The sequence below is a fragment of the Aquarana catesbeiana genome, linkage group LG01 (genome assembly GCF_042186555.1).
Source record: "Aquarana catesbeiana isolate 2022-GZ linkage group LG01, ASM4218655v1, whole genome shotgun sequence".
Lineage (NCBI taxonomy): Eukaryota > Metazoa > Chordata > Amphibia > Anura > Ranidae > Aquarana > Aquarana catesbeiana.
This window is the reverse complement of record NC_133324.1, coordinates 563,799,398-563,820,507: the sequence shown is the minus strand read 5'-3', so window position 1 is coordinate 563,820,507 and position 21,110 is coordinate 563,799,398. Positions and strand designations below refer to the sequence as shown.

The following is a 21,110-nucleotide window of genomic DNA, read 5'->3' as shown; positions in this document are numbered from 1 at the left end:
AGAGGCTAATTAGCCGCTAGGATTGCTTTTACATGAAAGCCGACCGCTGGCTGAAAAGAATGATACCAAGATGATACCTAAACCTGCAGGCATCATTCTGGTATAACCACTCAAAGTCGTGAATGGCGTACCTGAAGACAAAAAAATGGTTAACAATAAAGCACAGTAAACGGTAAAGTATAAAAAATTGCATACCTGAAAAGCAAACATGATAAAACATAATAACAATAAAACATTGCAGAATAGAATACAGTAAAAAAGAGCAGAACACCAGAGAGAGAATAGAGAGAGAGAGAACAATAAAACGACAACTATTTTTTTTTATTTTTGTTTGTGTTTTTTTTTTTTTTTTTACACTTTTTTTTTGTAACTGTAACTTTTATAACTGTAACCGGTTCCAGGTTCGGGTCTCTCAAAATGTGATGGCATCTTGGGAGACCCTGTGAAAGTGTGCCTAGTCTGTGCAATGCTGTACCCTACGCTAATACTCAACTAGTGAATGGTAGCGTTCAAAACATTCACCAATGCAAAGACCAGGATTATCAGGACAGGAGGGACAATAATAGCGGGTGTCACGTCTATATCCGCGTTTGCTGCAGACACATCTTTTTTGGGGGGGTTCGTTGGGTAGGGGTACTCGGGAGGACATATAAATGCCTCTCATGCAGCCGACTGCATTTGGTTGGGGATGTGAATGGGGGAAATACGGGCGCTGCAGAAGTGGTGGGTTCCCAATTAGGATTGGCGAATGCAGCAGGAAGGGCATTATGGGCACGACGGGCCTGTATTTGTCTTCTTGGTGGCAGCGGGACACTACTTGTGCTTGCCACCTCACCAGCTTGAACTGCACTTATGGGACTCGCCACGTCACCAAGTGTTACTGCAGTGCTGGTGTGACTACGACCGGGGTGTACTAGGCCGCTGGCGCTTGCCAGTTCACCAAAACGCTACAAAAAAAAGTGACAGTGATCGATCGATACTGCACTTGGGTGGGCTGGGCTGGGCCGGGCGGAGGGGCAAAACGCAGGTGCTAGCAGGTATCTGGGCTGATCCCACTAACACTGCGTTTTTGGGAACCCTAAACTGCTGGGGACGCTAGTATAGATCTGATCGGATCAGATATTGATCCGATCAGATACTATACCACTAAGGGAGGTGTACGGTGCGTGCGTGGGTGTTAGTGGTACTGGCGCTAATCTGACGCTGCTTGGGGCTGGTGCTTGCCAGTTCACCAAAATGCTACCAAAAAAACTGTTAGCGATCGCAGGGATCAGGCCTGACTCTGCGAACGCTGCAGTTATGCGTTTAGTGTTTTGTAAGTGACAGTGATCGATCGATACTGCACTTGGGTGGGCTGGGCGGAGGGGCAAAACGCAGGTGCTAGCAGGTATCTGGGCTGATCCCGCTAACACTGCGTTTTTGGGAACCCTAAACTGCTGGGGACGCTAGTATAGATCTGATCGGATCAGATATTGATGCGTTCAGATACTATACCACTAAGGGAGGTGTACGGTGCGTGTACGGTGCGTGCGTGGGTGTTCGCGGTACTGGCGCTAATCTGACGCTGCCTGGGGCGACGCATATCACCGCCGGGCGATCAGGGGGCTAAACCTTTATTCGGTAATAAACGGCGGGTGCCCTGACACTATAAAAAATAAACAAACTAACCAGCGTCACCCGTAACAGTTATACGGTGATCAGTGGTGAAAGGGTTAACTAGGGGGCAATCAAGGGGTTAAAACATTTATTAGATAGTATATGGGGGTCCCTGTCGCTATAAAACGCTGACGGCGAACCTAAATATTTACCTCACTAACTAGCGTCACCAGCGACACTAATACAGCGATCAGAAAAATGATCGCTTAGCGACACTGGTGACAGGGGGTGATCAAGGGGTTAAAACTTTATTAGGGGGGGTTAGGGGGGTACCCTAGACCTACAGGGGGCTAATACTAACTGTCCTACCACTGCTAACTGTCACAAACTGACACTATGCAGTAATCAGGAAAAAAACAAAACAAAACAAAAAAACCTGCTTGGTGTCAGTTTGTGACAGGGGGGGGGGGTGATTGGGGGGGGATCGGGGGTGTTTAGTGTGCCTGGCATGTTCTACTGTGTTGTGTGTGTGTTGGTGCACTTACATGTCTTCTCTCCTCGGTGCTGGAACGGAAACTGGCCAGCCGAGGAGAGATGACATCACATCCTCTGCCTCTGTGTACTATACAGAGGCAGGGGATGTTTCTCATTGGCTGGGAGCGATCGCGAGGGGGGGGCCACGATCGGATGGCCTCCCCCTCATCTCTGATCGCTCCTAGACAAATGCCGACCGCCGCTGGCACCGGGGGGGGGGGGTCCGATCGGACCCCCCGCCCGCGGGAAGGCAATCACGTACCAGGTACGTGATTTTGCCTGCCCGTGCCGCTCTGCTCACGTATATATGCGTGAGGCGGTCGGCAAGTGGTTAAGAAACATTTTTTAAATAAATTTTAAATAAATAAATATTTCCTTTGATTTCCTGCTTGTGTTTGTTTCTTTTAGCTGTTTCCTAGGTTATCCAATGGGCTTTTCTTTTTGGCCATTTTCTTCAATAGTGCAAACGTAATTTCTTTGATACATGAGGTGACAATCTCCTCTTCAGCCAACTATTATGTTGTGAGTCTGCTAAACACACACCTTGTTTTTTTTGTTTAAAATATTCATAATTTTCAGCACCATGAATTTTCGAAAATGGCCTGATTGTTGCAAATTATAAAGCACTGTGGGTATTTACTAAAGGAAAATCCACTTTGCACTACAAGTGCACTGCAAAAGTGCACTTGAAAGTGCACTGAAACTGCACTTGTAGTGCAAAGTGGATTTGCCTTTAGTAAATAACCCCCATTGTCACTGTAAAAACCAACTTACTCAAAAAACTGATATTGAGCATTGAAAGAAGAAGCCACACATTGTTGAGTAGAAAATTTTGTACTCTGTGCACATTCACATGTGCGTTAGAAAAGGGTTTTTTAACAAACCAACATTTATTTATTTATTTCAGGTACATATATAGCGCCATCAATTTACGCAGCGTTTTACATATACATTGTACATTCACATCAGTCTCTACCCTCAAGGAGCTTACAATCTAAGGTCCCTAACTCACATTCATACATACTAGGGACAATTTAGACAGGATCCAATTAACCTACCAGCATGTCTTTGGAGTGTGGGAGGAAACCGGAGTACCTGGAGGAAACCCACGCAGGTGCAGGGAGAACATGCAAACTTCAGGCAGGTAGTGTCATGGTTGGGATTTGAACCAGCGACCCTTCTTACTGCTAGGCAAGAGTGCTATCCATTACACCACTGTGCCACCCATATTTTATTAATTTTTTTTTTTGATAGTAGAAATATCCTTTTTTTATGGTAAACAGGCATGTTTAAAACCATAAAAAAATACACAACTCAGGAACTTACAAAGTTCAACTTTGATAAATTGAAGGCAATATCAGACATTAGTATGTTCAAACTGTGTTGATATTGCCTTCATGAGATGGGGTGATGCCACCCCTGTGAAAGCCAAATTTTGAAGATGCACACAAATTGAGAGTCAAAATGGGGATTTCCCTCCTGATCCCATGGCTAAGGTCAACATGTGCTAGCTCCCATCATGGGGGATCAATGGACGTGTTTCGGGGGTGCAACCCCTTCCTCTCATCTACTTTAGTTGCAAGGAAGGGGTTGCACCCACAGAACGCGTACATTGATATCTCGTGATGGCAGATAGTACATGTTGACACACTTTGTGCATCTTTAAAATCTGGCTTTCAAAATTTAAAAAAAAAGTTAGAAAAATATAAACAATTTGAAAAATGTTGGTGCGTTTTAGATTCTGCCTAAAACATCAATGATGTTTTTGAGTCTTTTTCAACATCACTGATGTCTTCCTTGATCTTCTGTAAATCCCTATTGCACACCATTATCTCCCCCATGAGGATCTGTGCACTTGTGAAATGTGTTTCTTCTTCCACAACATCCACATCACCTAAAATAAAAAAAAAAACCACACCATTATAAATATGCAGGCATTCATCTATTACCTGAAGCTGTGGTCTCAGACACTCACCTGTTGTGGTCACTATTTCGCCCAATTCATGAACCTCTCCTTTCCTCCACATCCTCAGGTTGTGGTTTTGTGATTTCCCCTTCTTTAGGAGGTTGTGGGTCCCTGGTGTCCCGAGTCTTTTCTCCCCTATGTGAATAAAAAAAAAAAAAAAGGTATACTTAGCACACAGATATTTGAGGGCAGAAATAGTAATATGAAACATTGCTTGGGAGTGACGTGCAATTGTCTGTTTTGGCAGAGTTCCAAGATGAAGATATGATTTTTTTGCCCTTTCTTAAAGCTGGAATATTTACCTTTTTTGGTGAAGAGACACCCCTAGTATCCACTGGAGCACCTGTGTGGGACACCCTAAAAATTTGGTTCTGGTGTCCCCACACTAGTGCTCCTGCGTCCAGATGTGTAAACAGCTGCTGAGTGTCCTCTCCTTACACTGAATCAAGTTTGCATTTCATTCTAGTTACAAACCCATCTAGACAACAATGTACTAAACTTTTTTTAAGACAAATAGGCATGACCAAATTTAATTAACCTGCATCTGCCAAAAACATTGCATTAGTGGGCGAACGAATGATGTTTACTACGAACGATTACTGTGCCCACGAACCTGAAAGTTGCCATTTAAACTGTACAACAGTAAAGAAAAACACATGGAGCAGCATGCAAGTAATATTATTATTATTATTATTATTAATAATAGGAACACACAACAAATACTTACTTTTTTTGAAGAACTCTCTTGATCCTTCTGTACTGATCGTGCTCCCTCAATTTCAGGTCTGACCAGCGTTTCCTCAATTGATTCTTGGATCGTCGTACTCCAAAATTCCTGTGCAGACTCTTCACAACTTTAGTCATGATCTTGGCCTTTCTCACATTTGGGTTTGGGTAAGGTCCATGCTTCTCATCATAGTCGGCCCTCTTCAAGATTTCCACCATCTCTACAAAGGCCATATTTGAGGCCTTAAATCTCCTCCGGGATCGGGACGTTTGTGGCTCCGGGCTTTCGCCGTTGCTGCTGTCTTCATGCACTTGTTCTGTCTCCGCCATGTGCTCTCCCACTGCGCCGAAAGAGAAGGGGGCAGGGAAAATACTAGAAAGAAGGTCAGGGGCGGGCTTTAACGCATGCGCAGTGTATATAAAGCGGAACACACGTGCGTACGTACGATCTGTGAGCAGAGGAAGGAGTAGCGGAAGCGCCGATCGTTCTAACGAAGGTACAATTTTAACTTGGGGCATCAGTGGCCTATACTGCTTACAGGCAGTCCCCAAGTTACGAATAGGTTAGGGACTGCCTGTTTGTTTTTAAGTCGGATTTGTTCGTAAGTCGGAAGCGCATAACGGCAGAGACGTCGTTTTCCGATGTTTTCCGCTGTCGTTTTCCAATGTGCCTGCCAACGCCGCCTCCTGTTCATAAGTAGGAGTTGTTCGTAAGTCGGAGGTTCGTAACTCGGGGACCTCCTGTATAGATTGAGACCTATATTGGGACAAGATTAGGAGAGTTTAGCCTGACATTAGGGTTTGTCTTGCAGATAAAATGGATCGATTCAACGATCATGATTTTCTCCCCCAATTCATTGATTTGTACAGAGATCTGCCCTGTCTGTGGCAGACAAAACACCCCTTTTATACAAATCAACTAAAGAGGAAGGCAGCACTGGATAAACTGCTGGAATTTGTGAAGCCGCAGATCCCCACAGCAGACATCAACTATTTGAAGTGCAAAATTGGTGGCCTGAGGAGCACTTATAATAGGGAGCGCAAGAAAGTCCAGGATTCCATGGGATAGGAGCAGCAACAGATGATATTTATGTACCCAGGCTGTGGTACTATGACAGACTGCGGTTTCTGTCAGACCAGACTGAAATCAGGCCATCACTCTCAACCCTTCCACTTTTCCTTCCACCCCAGCTGAGGCTTCTGACGTCCAACCTGAGCCGTCCACCCAGGAAGAAGATGTGGAGGAGCCCAGCTTGAGTCAGGTATAGCATTGTTAAAACAGATTTCTCAAAATTGTGTGTGATTGATTAACAATAAAACTAAAACTATGTCCCTTTTTCATACACAGGAAAGCCTCAGCCAGGAGGAGGCTGTGGAAAGTGGCAGCCAGGAGGTGGCGGGGGTAACCCAGGAGGTGGCGGGGTAAGTGGCAGCAAGGAGGTGGCGGGGTAAGTGGCAGCCAGGAGGTGGCCAGGCCCAGTAGCCTGACTGAATCCCAGGTTCCACCCCTCTGCCTTCAACTAAAAGGCCCAGGAAGGGGAGGAGCGTGGAGGAGTCAGCACTTTGGTTAATTCGGCAGGCTTTTGCGGCCCTCAGAACCCCCCCCCCAGTCTTCTTGAGGCCTATGCCTGCCAACAAAATGCAGGAAATGGAGGTGGGCCAACGCCTCTTTTGTGAGGAAGTGATATATATGGCCCTAAATAAGGGGTTGAGGGGCAAACTCACATGCAAAACCCACCTGTGTGAGTTGGACCATCCTCCTCCTCCTCCACCTCCTGTCACAACTCCAACACCAGAGCCACAGCCTGGAAGCAAGCGTGTAAGGAAGCCAAGAGAGTGGTGCCCTGAGGTACAAAGGCTTCGCAAATTTCACCAGTTTATCCAGCGTTGCCTTCCTCTTTATTTTGTTATGACCCCCTAATAAAATATTGTATTGTTATTTTATTTTCACAAATACTTGCCTATGTGTTTTAATTCAAAAAGGACAGTTTGTGAGTAGGCAGGTACATTTCTAAAATACAATGTCAAATTAACAAGGGACACCAACACCAACCAACCTCCTTGAGGTTAAAAAATACAAGATAATAATGGTGTTGTCACACAAAACGACAAAAAATATTATGGAGATCACTATAAAAAAAAAAAAAACAAACAAACAAAAAAAAAAACAACAGGAGATCTTGATAAAAAAAAAAAAATAATAAAAAAAAATCACTATAAAAATAAATTCTAAACATTATGGAGATCTGACGAAAAAAAATGAAAAATATTATTCATGAGATCACGAGAAATAATATAGAAATCAGTTTGTGAGAACTCTGTGTGAACATCAGCAACAAAACTACTTCCCTATTCTAGCATTATAAAGAAGAGAATGCGCTGCATTAAAAAATTAAAAATTTGCAGCGTGACAAATGTGCTATCTCCATTACGAACGCTAGTTTTACCAGACCGAGCGCTTCTATCTCGTACTTGATTCAGAGCATGCGTGGAGTTTTGTGCGTCGGAATTGTCTACACACGCTCGGAATTTCGGAGAATGGATTTTGTTGTTGGAAAATTTGAGATCCAGCTCTCAAAGTTTTGTTGTCGGAAATTCCGATAACAAATGTTCGATGGAGCCTACACACGGTTGGAATTTCCGACAACAAGCTCCCATCGAACATTTGTTCCAACCACGTGTACGCGGCAGAAGCGTTCCCTATGGAGATTTTTGAGTACCGTAGTTTGTCGCCATTCCATGAGAGTGCGCAATTTTAAAGCATGACATATTCGGTATCAATTTACTCAGCGTAACATCTTTGTCAATATACAAAAAAATTGGGCTAATTTTTAGAAAGTGCATCTTTTCAAAAAAAATTGCGTTTGTAAGCAAAGCACCCATCCCCCCATGTTGAGGGCATGCAGCCTGGTAGGGTTCGAGAGGGGGGGGGGGGGGGGACGACGCTCGCTCGTCCCCTCCCTTTCCTGACCTGCCGGGCAGCATACTCGAATAAAGGGTCTGGTATGGATTTTGGGGGGGGACCCCACGCTATTTTTTTAAATTTTTTTTTGCCAGCAATTTTTAATTTTTTTTACATTCAGCTGTCAGCGGGGAATCCCGCTGACAGTTGATGGCTCACCGGTTGTTAAGGACATGGCGGCCGACTTCCCGGACCCCTCCTTAGCAACCAGCTATATACAGTGTATTTACAGTGTGTTTAAAGAGGGAAAAGAAGTGAAAACATAAAAATGCATGAAAACTGCATGCAAAAATGAATAAAAAAAGCAAAATGCACTGCAAAGCATGCCTGAAAAACGCATCAAGCACAGCCGAATAAATGTGAACCTAGACTTAGAAGTGATTTCCTCGACAAAAATGAAATTTTTGTTGCAGGGGATGCCTGATATCCGAATTGTATCTTCGTACAGACTTCTGTGAAAATCAGTAAGCCAATCATAAGCAGGAAACATTTCTGGGGGTGATCAGTACACAGGTGTAAAGAACATCTTCAGGTAGCCATATTGCATTTTACAGAAAATGACAGATGAAGCTTGAAAAGGAAAAAGGTAATTTTTAATAACATTCAATTACAAAATGACTTGTGTCGCAATTGTATATGCTAGTGATGGCTAACCTAGACACCCCATATGTTTTGGAACTACATTTTCAGGTGATGCTCAACTACATTGCAGCGTACATGAGCATCAAGGGAAATGTATTTCTAATACATCTGGGGTGCCATGGTTTGCCATCACTATGATATATTTATATTTTTTTTTATTTGCCATTTATTTCCCCATGAAAGCGGATTTACCCCTCAAGTACACCCTAGCAAAGGAGCCTTAAAAGCATTTAAATGAACATGTAGGTAGGAAATTAACCACCACACATAATACAGATTTTGACCAGCTATTTATTTTATCACAAATGTTTATTTACAGATCTACAGCCTCGCCTGCGATTATATAAGGTATGAGAAACTATTACCATTGCACATGAGATTGTGGTTAACCTTTGTGGAACTCCCTTTGTTCAAATACAGCTACAGAGTCCCCAAGAAGAGATGTCCCTCTGGGAAAAGTTGCAGACTACTAGTGGATAGTATCATAGACAGCACTAGAAAAAAAATTATACTCCTGAGGAAGCAGGTTTCACCTGAGAAATGCATCAAGTTTCTTCATCTCTACAAACCCTATTAGGTGTAAACATTTAAGACAAATGAGGTCTGTTGAAGGTCTATCCAAGTATATACAATTGGAAGGTTAAAAGGGGTTTGTAAAGGTTCGTTTAAAAAAACAAATAAAAACAAAAAAAAAAAACAAACAAACATGTCATACTTACCTCCTCTGTGCAAGGGTTTTGTGGCCCTGATTCTCCTCTTCTGGGGCCCCCCAGCGACGCTCCTGGCTCCTCTCTGCATTGAGTACCCCCTCGGAGACCCGCATTTCAAGGGGGCACCCGGGCGGGTGCGCTCCCAAGTCTTACCTCTGAGTCCATTGACACAGACAGCAGGACTCGGCCCCGCCTCCCGTGTCACTGGATTTGATTGACAGCAGCAGGAGCTAATGGTTCCTGCTGCTATCAATCGGTCCAATGAGGAGCTGAGACAGCGGCTGGAGCTGCTGTACTCGTCCTCATCGATGGAACGATCGGATTCAGGTAAGTAAATGGGGGGCTGCTGCACTACAGAAGGTTTTTCACCTTAATGCATAGAATGCATTAAGGTGAAAAACTTCGAAGGGTTTACAACCCCTTTAAGGATGTTAACAAATTAGATAGTGCTGCAATGTTCATTTTGTCAAGTGTATTTTTGTATATAAGGCTCAGTTCACACTACCAAAATGCAGTTTTTCTGTGATTTTCAGTGCGACTTTGATGCAACTTGGTTGCATCTTTGCATATTCTATAGGGACCAAGTCGCACTGTAAATTGCACCAAAGTAGCACAGGAACCTTTTCCAAAATAGCACCGTGCTGAGTCGCACAGAGCAGGCACCACTGAAAACAATATGATTTCCCTAGTAATGCGATTTTGTGCAACTCAATTCACCTCAGAATTTGCACTAGTGTGAACCAGCACTCAATATGTTTAGGCCTCATGCACATTAGAGAACCTAAAAACATCAGAACTGCTAGCGAGGAAAAAAGTTAACACACGTTTTGCTGCATTTTTGAGCAGTCTTCCCCCCCCCTCCAAAACACTCAGCTCATTTTTCATTCCCAAACAGCCACAGTGCATTGCAAACCAAGATAGATAGATAGATAGATAGATAGATAGATAGATAGATAGATAGATAGATAGATAGATAGATAGATAGATAGATAAAAACACCTTAGTTAGACTTACTGGTGACGGTATTTCTACGAGCCTTTCAGGACAGCACCTTGGAGAGAGCGCTGCTTCACCTCTTCACACAGCCGCTTCCACCATGCCATCAGTTGTTACCGGGAAGTCCTCCTTGGAGATAACTGATAACTTACTTCAGGGTGGCACCACTGTCTATAAAACCTTCCTACCAAAGGATTGGTCTGAGGCTGACAGTAGATCCAAATGGTAGTGCATTATGAAGGTCGAGAAACTAGACCATGTGGCATCCTCCATATCTGTTCAGGTGATGCTCCGGCCCTCTCTCTGCCCATGAAGCCGCAACTGGCCGAGTAGAATGAGGCAAGATTTCCTCCGGAGATTCCAGAGCTAAAAAGATAGGTATGCTTCTTTAATGGCTTGTTTTAGCCATCTTCCTAGGGTACTTTTTGAGGCTTTACTCCCTTTGTGACTCCCTTCTATTAAGGCGAAGAGTGAAGATGATTTCCTAATGCTCTTTGTTATCTCCAGATACTTTAGGAGACACCTTCTAACGTCCAGAGTGTGGAAGGCTTCTTCTCCTGGCCCAGAAGGTGAGGGGCAAAAGGTAGGGAGAATGATCTCTTGTGTAGATGCCTTAGGCAGGAAGGCTGGATCTGTCCTCAGGACTATCCTGTCTGGCAGACATCTCATAAAAGGCTCCTTGATTGATAATGCTTGTATTTCACTTCTAAGGGCAGACGTCACTGCAACCAGGAGTATAGTCTTTAGTGTTAGGAATCTTAACGATGTTTCTTCTATCGGCTTGAACGGTGACTTAGTGAGTCCCTGAAGAACTAAGGCTACATGACTCTTGGGAAAACTAAAAATAAGGTCTAGGCCTAATTTTTGCCATAGCCTTAAAGAAGCTGACTATCAAGGGCTCCCCTGATAGGTTTAGAGGCAAGTACTCTCAAAACGCAGGTGGCTGCTTTATCAGTTTTTTTGGAAAAAACCCTTTCTCCATTCCTTCATGGAGAAGTTCTAAAACTGAAATAGTGCTAAGGAAATTAAAGCTTTTGCTGGAACACCAGGAATTGCAACACTTCCAGACTTTGAAGTAGATAGCCCTGGTGACCTTCTTCCTACTTGCTAGAAGGGTGTTGATGAGCTTTTCTGATAGTCCCTTTTTTCTCAAAATTTCCTTTTCAGAAACCAGGCAGTCAGATTGAGGTAAGCTGGATCTGGATGGAGAATCTACCCTTGACACAGAAGATCCACCCTGAGTGGTAATCTCCAGGGAGGTTTTGCTGAGAGATTTACTAGGGTGGAGAACCAGTGTCTCTTCGGCCAATAAGGAGCGATTAGTATCAGATTTGTGGCTCTGAATTTTGCTAACACCCTTGGTATTAGTTGAAACGGGGGAAACGCATAAAGACAAAGGAAAGTCCCATTTGTGGGCTAACGCATCCACTCCGAGGGCTTGATCCTGTCTTTGAAGAGAGAAAAAGGCCAGTGTTTTTTCATTTCTTTGACTTGCAAAGAGGTCCACCTGAGGAAAGCCCCACCTTTCGGAGATCATCTCGAATAACTCCTGGCTTAGGGACCACTCTGCTTTTCTTATATCTCTCTCTCCTGCTGAGGAGATCTGCTAGGGTGTTTTCTGTGCCTATCAGATGGACTGTGGACAAAGAGGCTAAATTGTTCTCCGCCCAAGTCAGGATCTGAGGAGCTAGTTCCATCAGGTTCTTGCTCCTTGTGCCCCCCTGGCTTTGTTCGGTATAATACCGCCGTCATGTTCTCCGGCAATACCTGGACATGTCGATCCTTTAGAAACTGCTGGAAACAAAGGAGGTTAGGTGGATAGCCTTTAGATCCCTCTAATTTGAGGACCTTCTTGCCTCTGGTTTGGACCATACCCCCGAGTTGTCTGTTTCTCGAGGTGAGTTCCCCACCCCCATGCACTTGCATCTGTTGTTAACCTCTGAGTTACCGGAAAAGTCCATGGGAGAACTTTTGAAGTGTTTTTTTGATCTCTCCACCACCAAAGTAATCTTTTGCTTTTACCCCTATACTGAGCTTCTTTTCCAGAGGTTCCTGGTATGACCAGTTCAGAAGAATGTCCGCCGCAGGTGTCGAGCATGAAACTTGGCCCGCTGTACTGAGGGGATTGCTGCCATCAATAGACCTAGCACAGACATGGCTTGCCTTACAGAAACCCCTGTTTTGAGGCTCTGCTCTGCTTTCAGAGCTCTGAGATCTTGATTTTTTCCACCTTTTCCTAAGCGAGAAAGATTCTTTGTGCTACTGAACCTATTTCGTACCCCAGAAACCTTACTTGTTGAGATGGTACCAGATTTGATTTCTGAAGGTTCAGAAGCCAGCCCAAACTGTTTAGATGTGCTTGGGTTACTTGCAGGTTGACCTCTACTTGATTTTTGAGTCGCCGAACAGTAGTAAGTCGTCCAAGTAGGGTACCCCCTCCGTCTCAGGAATTACAAAGCTTCTGCCATCACTTTCGTGAATACCCTGGGAGAGGAGGAAAGGCCAAAAGGCAAGGCCCTGAACAGCAGCCGCCTGTGTGCTGTAAATAACTCCTTCTACTGTGCAGAGCGGAAGGAAGTCCCGGCCCTTCCTCCTGCATTCCAGCAGCTGAAAGCAATCACTGCTACGAAGTTTTTGCCCCTGAAACTGACATTACCCGCCTCTGGAACTTGGCATCGCCATGCTGAGACCTGGCATGGATGCTCAGAATGAGCACACCCGCGGACCCTCGAGCACACTGGGCAGACGACCTTTTGCGGACCTTTACTCCTGTGAGCCGGTGAAGGAAGGGACACCAGAGCACCCCTCTCTCGTGTGGGAAGGAGCTGGGCTGGTCCTGAAATGAAAAAGGTACTGCCAAAACCCCCTCCTTGGAGAGAGCGCAGCCCCACTGGTTCCCCAAGCAGTGCTTCCATGGCGGAGGAAACACTAAAACCGACGGCATGGTGGAAGCAGCTGCTTTTAAAAGGGGCATTATGCAGTGTTTCCTGTGAAGAGGTGGAGCTGCGCTCTCTCCAAGGTGCTGTCCTGAAAGGCGAAGGGAGAAAAAGTGATATATAGAATTATACTTACATACATACCATATACACACAAAAACTACTCTTCGGGATGTTATTTTGCATCTCTACCAGTGGCGGCCCATCCATTAGGGGTGTACGGGCGCGACCCCCCCATCCACGTGTCCGGCCCCTAATCTACATGCAGGGCGCCGGACGCATGGATTCCAATGGGGGGGTTTGAAGCACATGATTAGAGCCAGAGGCTCTAATGGGCTTCATGAAAAGGGTGGGCTCAGGGCGCAGAGCACTGCACTCTGAGCCCACGTAGTTGTGTGACAATAGCGAATGAATGTTTGCTATTGTCACTGATCCTCCTCCCGGGCCAATCAGGAAGCGGGTCCAGAGACCCTTCACCCTATTGGCTGAAGTGACAGGCGATTCTATTGGACGACTAGGAGGAGGAGGGAGGAGCTGCATGGCGGAAGCAGCCATGATGCAGAGGAGGAGGAGACACGATAGAAGCAAAACATGCGCAATAATTCTTTTGTTTAAATTGTACATAGTAGCAATGTGAAAATTTCTTTGGCTCTTTTATATGCATTACCCAGATTGTTTCATATTTTGGATGGATTTCTGCTGATCTGGAGCTGTGTTTATTTATACTACAATGAACTGCATATTAAAACTATTGTATAAGACATTATAAAAGTAAAAAATGTATTGTGCTATACATGAGTAGGTGCAATATTGGTATTTTCAATTACATATATGAAACTATAAAACACCACAATATAGGCAGGGTAAAGTGATAGAGTCTTTGTAAAGGGCAGCATCCAATCACCAGGCTTGAGCACTGTCAAATGACTGGGGAAGTGATCTGCCCGGTCTCCTAGGTAGCCAAGACAGCCTATTTCAGTGGTGGACGTGGAGGACCAAGAAGCTGTGAGGAGCGCAGATAAGGTCAGCAGGATGGCCAGATAATTTTACGCAGTGCTAGTTATCACAAGAGATCTAAAAACCTTTACATCTCTCCAAGAAGGTCCAGCGTAATTTTAAATTATAACTGAAGGCAAAAAAAACTTTGCATTTAGGTGTCCTTTTTTTAAATTGAGATCAGCAGCGATCCCGAGTCTCATCGCTGATCTCAGGTCACTACCAGTGTATGAATCGGAGGTAATCAGTGGAGAACATGTTCTCCACTGATTATCGCAGCACAGTGAGAATCTGTAACTGACTGTCACAGAAACGACCAGTGTATGAAGGTGCGATCTCGGCACCTCACTGGCGATCTCTGACAGAATTCTATATTATAGATATATATATATTTTTTAGATGTTCACGTCTCTGCCTGGGTTCACACTTGTGCGGTGCGTGAACCAGCGTGATTCCTGTGCGGGTTTCCACATCGCACCTGCATTGACATTTGCGCACCACTGCGGGTGTCAATGTAAAAGTTAATGACACCTCCAGATAATTTCACAGATCGCAGTGCGAACTATGTAATGGTGCAGGAATCGGATCGCATTGGGTGTTCACAACCATGTGATCCGATTCCAGTGCGGACCAAATAAAAGGGTCCTGTACCATTTTGGTGCAAATGCAATATGATTTAAATTTGCATTGCACAAACATTGCATGTGATGATATGCACAGCAATGCGTCACATGCAATATCTGTGATTACACAATTGTGATTCCAACCTCTTTCTCACTCTATTTACAGTATCTCACAAAAGTGAGTACACCCCTCACATTTTTGTAAACATTTTATTATATCTTTTCATGTGACAACACTGAAGAAATGACACTTTGCTATGATGTCAAATAGTTAGTGTACAGCTTGTATAAGTGTAAATTTGCTGTCCCCTTAAAATAACTAAACACACAGCCATTAATGTTTTAACTGCTGGCAGAAAAAGTGAGTACACCCCTAAGTGAAAATGTCCAAATTGGGCCCAATTAGCCATTTTCCCTCCCCGGTGTCATGTGACTCGCTGGTCCTACAAGGTCTCAGGTGTGAATGGGGAGCAGGTATGTTAAATTTGGTGTTATCGCTCTCTCTCAAACTGGTCACCAGAAGTTCAACATGGCACCTCATGGCAACGAACTTTCTGAGGATGTGAAAAAAAAGAATTGTTTCTCTACATAAAGATGGCCTAGGCTAAAAGAAGATTGCCAAGACCCTTAAACTGAGCTGCAGCACAGTGGCCAATAATCATACAGCGGTTTAACAGGATAGGTTTCAATCAGAGCAGGCCTCGCTATGGTCGACCAAAGAAGTTGAGTGCATATGCTCAGTGTCATATCCAGAGGTTGTCTTTGAGAAATAGACGTATGTAGATCGCTTCTCAACTCAACATGAGAAGCGAGCTACAGACCATCATAAACAGGCACTCAGAGGAGAGCGATTCTGAGAACTGAATAGCGGTATTTTACCGCAGTTTCATAAAAGGACACCTTAGTTTTGAATAGGGTAAAGAGATTAAAACACCTGTCAAGTTTTTATTGTAGTCTGTGCCGTTGTTAGAGAGATGTACCCTATTTGTCCTGTTTACCATCATCACCAAAAGTGAAATAAATTCTCAAATATTGAGTTGTCCTCAGAACAGAAATTGAGGGGAAATCTTCAAGTGGGGACACACTAGTTGTGGATTTTCTCTCACTTCCTGTTTTGGCTATGGAACAGGAAGTGAAGGGGAGTCTCCCCAATGGGACACAGATGGCAACTCCCCCTCCTACTTTAGTCTATCCAAATACTCTATCCTTTAGTTTTACTTTAAACAGAACATTTTTTTTTTTTTAGGACGTGGTCACAAAAAATAAGTACATTTTTAAAAAGGCAAAACATTTCAGAGAATTTGTCCTAGAAGAGGTACTGCGGAATTTTAATCTGAAAAAAGTAACATATTCATTTCTTGTTCTGATATATTGACTGTTCTGATGAGGAAAATGTGACATAAAATTAACTCATGCAACCAAGTTAGTTAATGCTACTAATATAAGAGACAGAAAGCAATTGAACAATGAATAAGAGTATTTCATACAGAACTCACAAGTGCTATTCCCCTATAAAAGGCTTCCATAGCCAAAATGCCCGGTCCATCAACAGTCACTCCATCATCCTCTGGTCCCCAGCTTGCACTGTAGATGTGAATGTGCTGTGGATTCAGACTCAGAGACCGAGCTTCAATAATATCAGTGATCAATCCATCAAGCATCCGGATGCCTAGGGAATAAATCAATTTAGAATGAAAGTAACGATATGTATATCGGTCATATCAGTTGAGAGCCACCTTATAGTCTTTCTTTGTATAATGAAGCATTTTAGCATGCATTACCTCCTATTCTTGCGTTGTATGCAATCCCTGTACCACAGACGTCATTATTTGCTACTGCAGCCACTTCTCCAGCACAACGTGTTCCATGGCTAGGAAGTACGTAAAAACGGTAAGAAAAGAACCATGTTGATAAATGTCAGGTACACACTTTAAAAAAGAAATACATCTTTCACATACAGTATATACTGATGAACCTAATCCACTTTTTGGCCAACTGGAAGAGGTACAATAGACAGTAGGAAGATTTTACATTGCATCGCAAAATGCAGAGCACGGTGTACAGATTGCCACCATCTGGGACATATGTTGAATTGTACTGCATAGTATACAGATTGCAACCTTCTGGAATGTGTAATTGTTTTTTTTTTTTTAAATAAATATGTTATATTTACCTGATCTACGTAAAGGTTTTGGACAAAGCAACCCGGATCCTCCTCTTCTCGGGTCCCCTATTGGCGCTCCTGGCTCCTCCCCTCCTGTTGAGTGCCCCCAAGGCAAGCAGCTTTCTCTGAGGGTACCCAAGCAGGCACGCTCCTGAGCCACGGCTGTGTGTGTCCATTCACACATGGAGCATGCGGCTCGGCCCGCCTCCTTCATCTCCTGATTGGCTCATGAGCTGTGTTTGACAGCAGCGGGAGCCAATACTGCCAAAAGCCAATCAGGAGTGCGAGTCCCCAGAGAGGTAAGGCGTAAGGCTCTTGTGGACATCGCTGGATCGAGATGTGGCTCAGGTAAGTATTGGGGGGGGGGGGGGGGGCTGCTGGATACAGAAGGTTTTTAACCTTCATGCATGACTGTAAAAGAAAAAAAAAAACCTTGCGCCTTTATAACCACTTTAATGGTGTGAATTGGTTTTTCATAGTGTTTAATTTACTTAATAAAGAACGTTCACTATGTAAAATATTGTTAGCTTAGTAAAGTTAAAGATGGAAATAATTCAATCACGTGCAAGTAAAAACGGTACTTTACTATTCCTTGCACATGAATGAGTATTTAAAAAGAGTAACTTCAATTTTTTCTCAACAAAATAGTCCACTCTGGGTGATCAATGTACATTGCGAGGATATTACCAAACTTTGTTGCAGATTCCTACCTTTTTTGTTATCCTAAAGAAATAACGATTTTTCCCCTGCAGGGTTCTGATAGGGAAAGTTGCAAGGTCTGCATCCCTTTAGATCAGATTTTCCTTTGGAAGTATATCACTAAAAATGATTTTTTGCTGCAGGGGGTGCCCAAAATCTAAATTGCAACTTTGTTTAGATTTCTGGGAAAATCAGTGAGCCAATCACACATGCAAAAAATGAAATTTCTGGGGGGTGTACCATCTGTGTACAGAATGCCTCCAGGTAGCCATATTGTGTTGCATTTTACAGAAAATTACAGTGGATGCAGATTGAAAAAGAAAGATAATTTCTGATAAAATATTCAATTACACTATTGTAGCACTACCCCCATAGGAGCTGCTGATGAATGTATAATCCTGTACCCTGCCTATCAACCCCAAGAACAGTCTCAACCCCTGTCACACCTGTATGGTAATATTAGTGTGAGACCCAGTGGTAAAGAGAAACACACGGGGGCGTGGCCAGGCAGCGGATGTAGCCAGACGTGAATTCAGGTCTCTCCGCCGAAACTCAGCTACTTTATCCTGCATACTTACCCTATACAGCGTTGTACTCATCCCATCGGCTGTCGGAAGGTCCCCGGACCATCACCCGACCCTGAACGGCTGATTATCCGATCAGATGTCTGTAGCTAGAAGACAAAACATGTCCCGGTCCGCGGACAGCATGGCCCAAAATGGCGCGCCGACTCCACGATCTGCTAAGGAGATTCATAAGGAGGCCGCAGAAAAACTATTTGCTAGATCACTTACCACAGATTCCGGTACAACATCTGACTTCCCAGAGGACTCATCCGGCGGCTCATCTGAAGCAGATGATACAGTACCGCTTGAGGATGCCAGTGGATCGAGGCCTGCTTGGGACGTAGTGAGTACTCCAGAGGGTGGCTTCACTAGGCCTCATGTCTCCACCAGCCCCCCCCCACTGACTGTGAGCCCTCACTCAGGGATATATTCTCGGCAGTGAATAGCTGTAATGCCTCATTAAACTTGCTTACAACTGAGATAAAGGGGGTTAAAGCAGAAATCTCCTTTTTAAGGCAGGATGCGCAAAAGCTGAGAGAGAACCTCTGCCTTGGAGGAGAGAGTAAGCTCCATTGAAGAGGATATGGCGCCCATGCAGAGTGACCTCAATTACAATAACCATCCTCTTACACAACATTCATCTCATATAGAAGAACTGGAAAATAGAATGAGGATAAACAATGTCAGAATGATCGGGCTTCCTGAAAGAATAGAAGGAAAGAACCTAGTGGACTTTATTGAAAAATGGTTGATCGAGGCATTTGGTAGAAATGTGTTTACCCCTGTGTTTTCTGTGGAACGCGCACACAGGGTGCCGGCCAGGCCCTTGCCACCAGGAGTCCCTCCCAGACCCTTTTTATTCAAGCTCCTTCACTACAAGGACAGTGATGCAATATTGCAGAATGCTGGGATCAAACCAGAATCGTTAAAAATCGATAATGCCAAAATATCTTTTTTTACAGACTTTTCTGCTGAGTTGCAGAAACAGCGCGCGAAATTCATGGATATTAAAGCGGGGTTCCACTATCTCCGAGTTTTTTATTTGGCAAAATGACATTGATTAGGATCTATGAATAGAGAACTCACTTGTTCTGTTTTTAAGTCACAGTGCTGTCCGTTTTCTCCTAATAAAGAAAGTTATAAAATCAGATCTAGACGGTTGTCATCTTGCCTGTGGGCATGTGAAGCTCACAGGCATCCTCTTCCAGGATACGGTGCTGCTGACGGACCAGCATGCACCGCCCGTTCTTTTCCTGATCTCTCGCATGCGCAGTAGACTGAAATCAGAGAGCCGTCAACAGCTCCGGTTGCCAACGCAACGAGCAGGGTCATAGGAAGTCCCGCCCCGTTGTGATGGCAACGGAGATAATCAAAGACGCTCCGAGGAATTGAAATCTCAAGATAACTCTCGTAACAGGCCGCTGCACTGAATCCTGGGAACAATGACATAAGCTCCCAGGAGCCAGTGCGGCTAAGAGGAAGTGACGAATTAGCCAAAGGAAACACGCCTCTATCCGCAGCCTGTACTTCCTAGAAGACACAAACATACTATCAACAACAAAAAAAGGTACAGTCGAAAAAAAAAAAAAAAGTGCCGTTTTGTCATTAGGACATTGCGGTAATCCTGTGCAGCTAGTGTTGTAAAATCCGCTTTAAGAAACACCTCAGGGCACTTGATTTAAAATATGCCATGTTGTATCCGGCCCGTCTCAGTGTGGAAGCACTGGGCTCACTGCACTTCTTTGATTTACCACCCACGGCAGTGCAATGGCTAGATCGGGAAGGAGGATTGATCAAGGAAAATCGCAACCGACGCCCCGTTTCTCCGGACGGGTAAAGTACTGGGCCAATAGGTTCTTTATTGCTTTCCAGGATTTGTTGCCAAGGTGGAGAAGGCTGTTGATTCACAGACTACCATGACTAACAGGGCTTATTGTTCTTGCTGCAGAGAAGTCTTTAAGACACTACGGTGCGCTTCCACTGTTGCCCCCAATGTGGTCTGGTCCAGACCTCCAACAGCCTATCGACAAATCAGTTTGGCCATGTTGGCTGGTTATATATTATTTTTCAGTTTTGTTGTCCACCCCACCATGAACACTTGTGTAATACCACCCTTCTTGCAGCAAATGGACCTTGCTACGTTCCTGGTCAACTTGTGGCTCCTTTCAATAGCATGTTACCTCCACGTTATATCAAATGCTACCTTTCTTTTGGGTTACCCCCCCTCCCCTTTTTTCTTTCCCTCATACCACACTATTGGGACTTCCTCAATTATTTTGATATATGGTCTATTTTTCAGGATATATTATTTGATGTCATCCTTTCTTATATGGTTGTTTTACCACAATGCCCAAGCTAACTAGAATTTTGGCCTGGAATGTTCGGGACCTGAATAACGCTGTCAAGCGCCTGGCAGTGCTTCGCACGATCAGGCGTTTGAATGCAGATGTCATTTGTTTGCAGGAGACTCACTTCCCCTCAACCACTACTCCTCAATTGCTACACGGCAGTTTTGCCATCAATATCATGCTACTTACTCAGTGTATTCGAGGGGAGTGAGTCTCCTAGTAAAAAGGGGAGTACAGTTTTCTGCTATAGAGGTTAAAATTGATCCAGATGGTCGTTATATTTTTCTCTTGTGTTCATTATATGGGATAAAATGTATATTGGCGGGACTTTATATTCCCCCGCCATTCTCTGCTGGTATAATGAAAATTCTGGCAGACTTTTTGTCTCGCTGTCCGGGTGTGCCGATCCTAGTCATGGGAGATTTCAATAATTATATCGATCACGAAAGGGATAAGTTACGCGCTCGGACAGGAGATGGTGCCCAGAGACGTCATGGGCTTACCCCATTTGCTCATCTTGTTTCAGAGATGGGCCTAGTTGATGTTGAGTCCTCGCAATACCACCCTAGACAAGTATCTGACCACTCCCCACTTTCGGTAGATATCCGAGTAGGGGTGACCAAAAGCAACACATTTTGGAAACTCA

The 21,110-nt window shown here is 44.2% G+C and overlaps 1 protein-coding gene across 1 annotated transcript in view; it reads right to left on the bottom strand.

Annotated features, from left to right (window-relative positions):
• The window catches only part of PCSK4 (proprotein convertase subtilisin/kexin type 4), a 208,281-nt gene that overhangs the window by 78,808 nt on the left and 108,363 nt on the right, over positions 1-21,110 (bottom strand). The window contains exons 6-7 of the mRNA XM_073596734.1: positions 16,469-16,557; positions 16,184-16,356 (exon numbers count right to left, since the gene is read on the bottom strand). Of these exons, the coding sequence (XP_073452835.1) occupies positions 16,184-16,356; positions 16,469-16,557 (262 nt within the window). The remainder of the gene's footprint in view (positions 1-16,183; positions 16,357-16,468; positions 16,558-21,110) is intronic.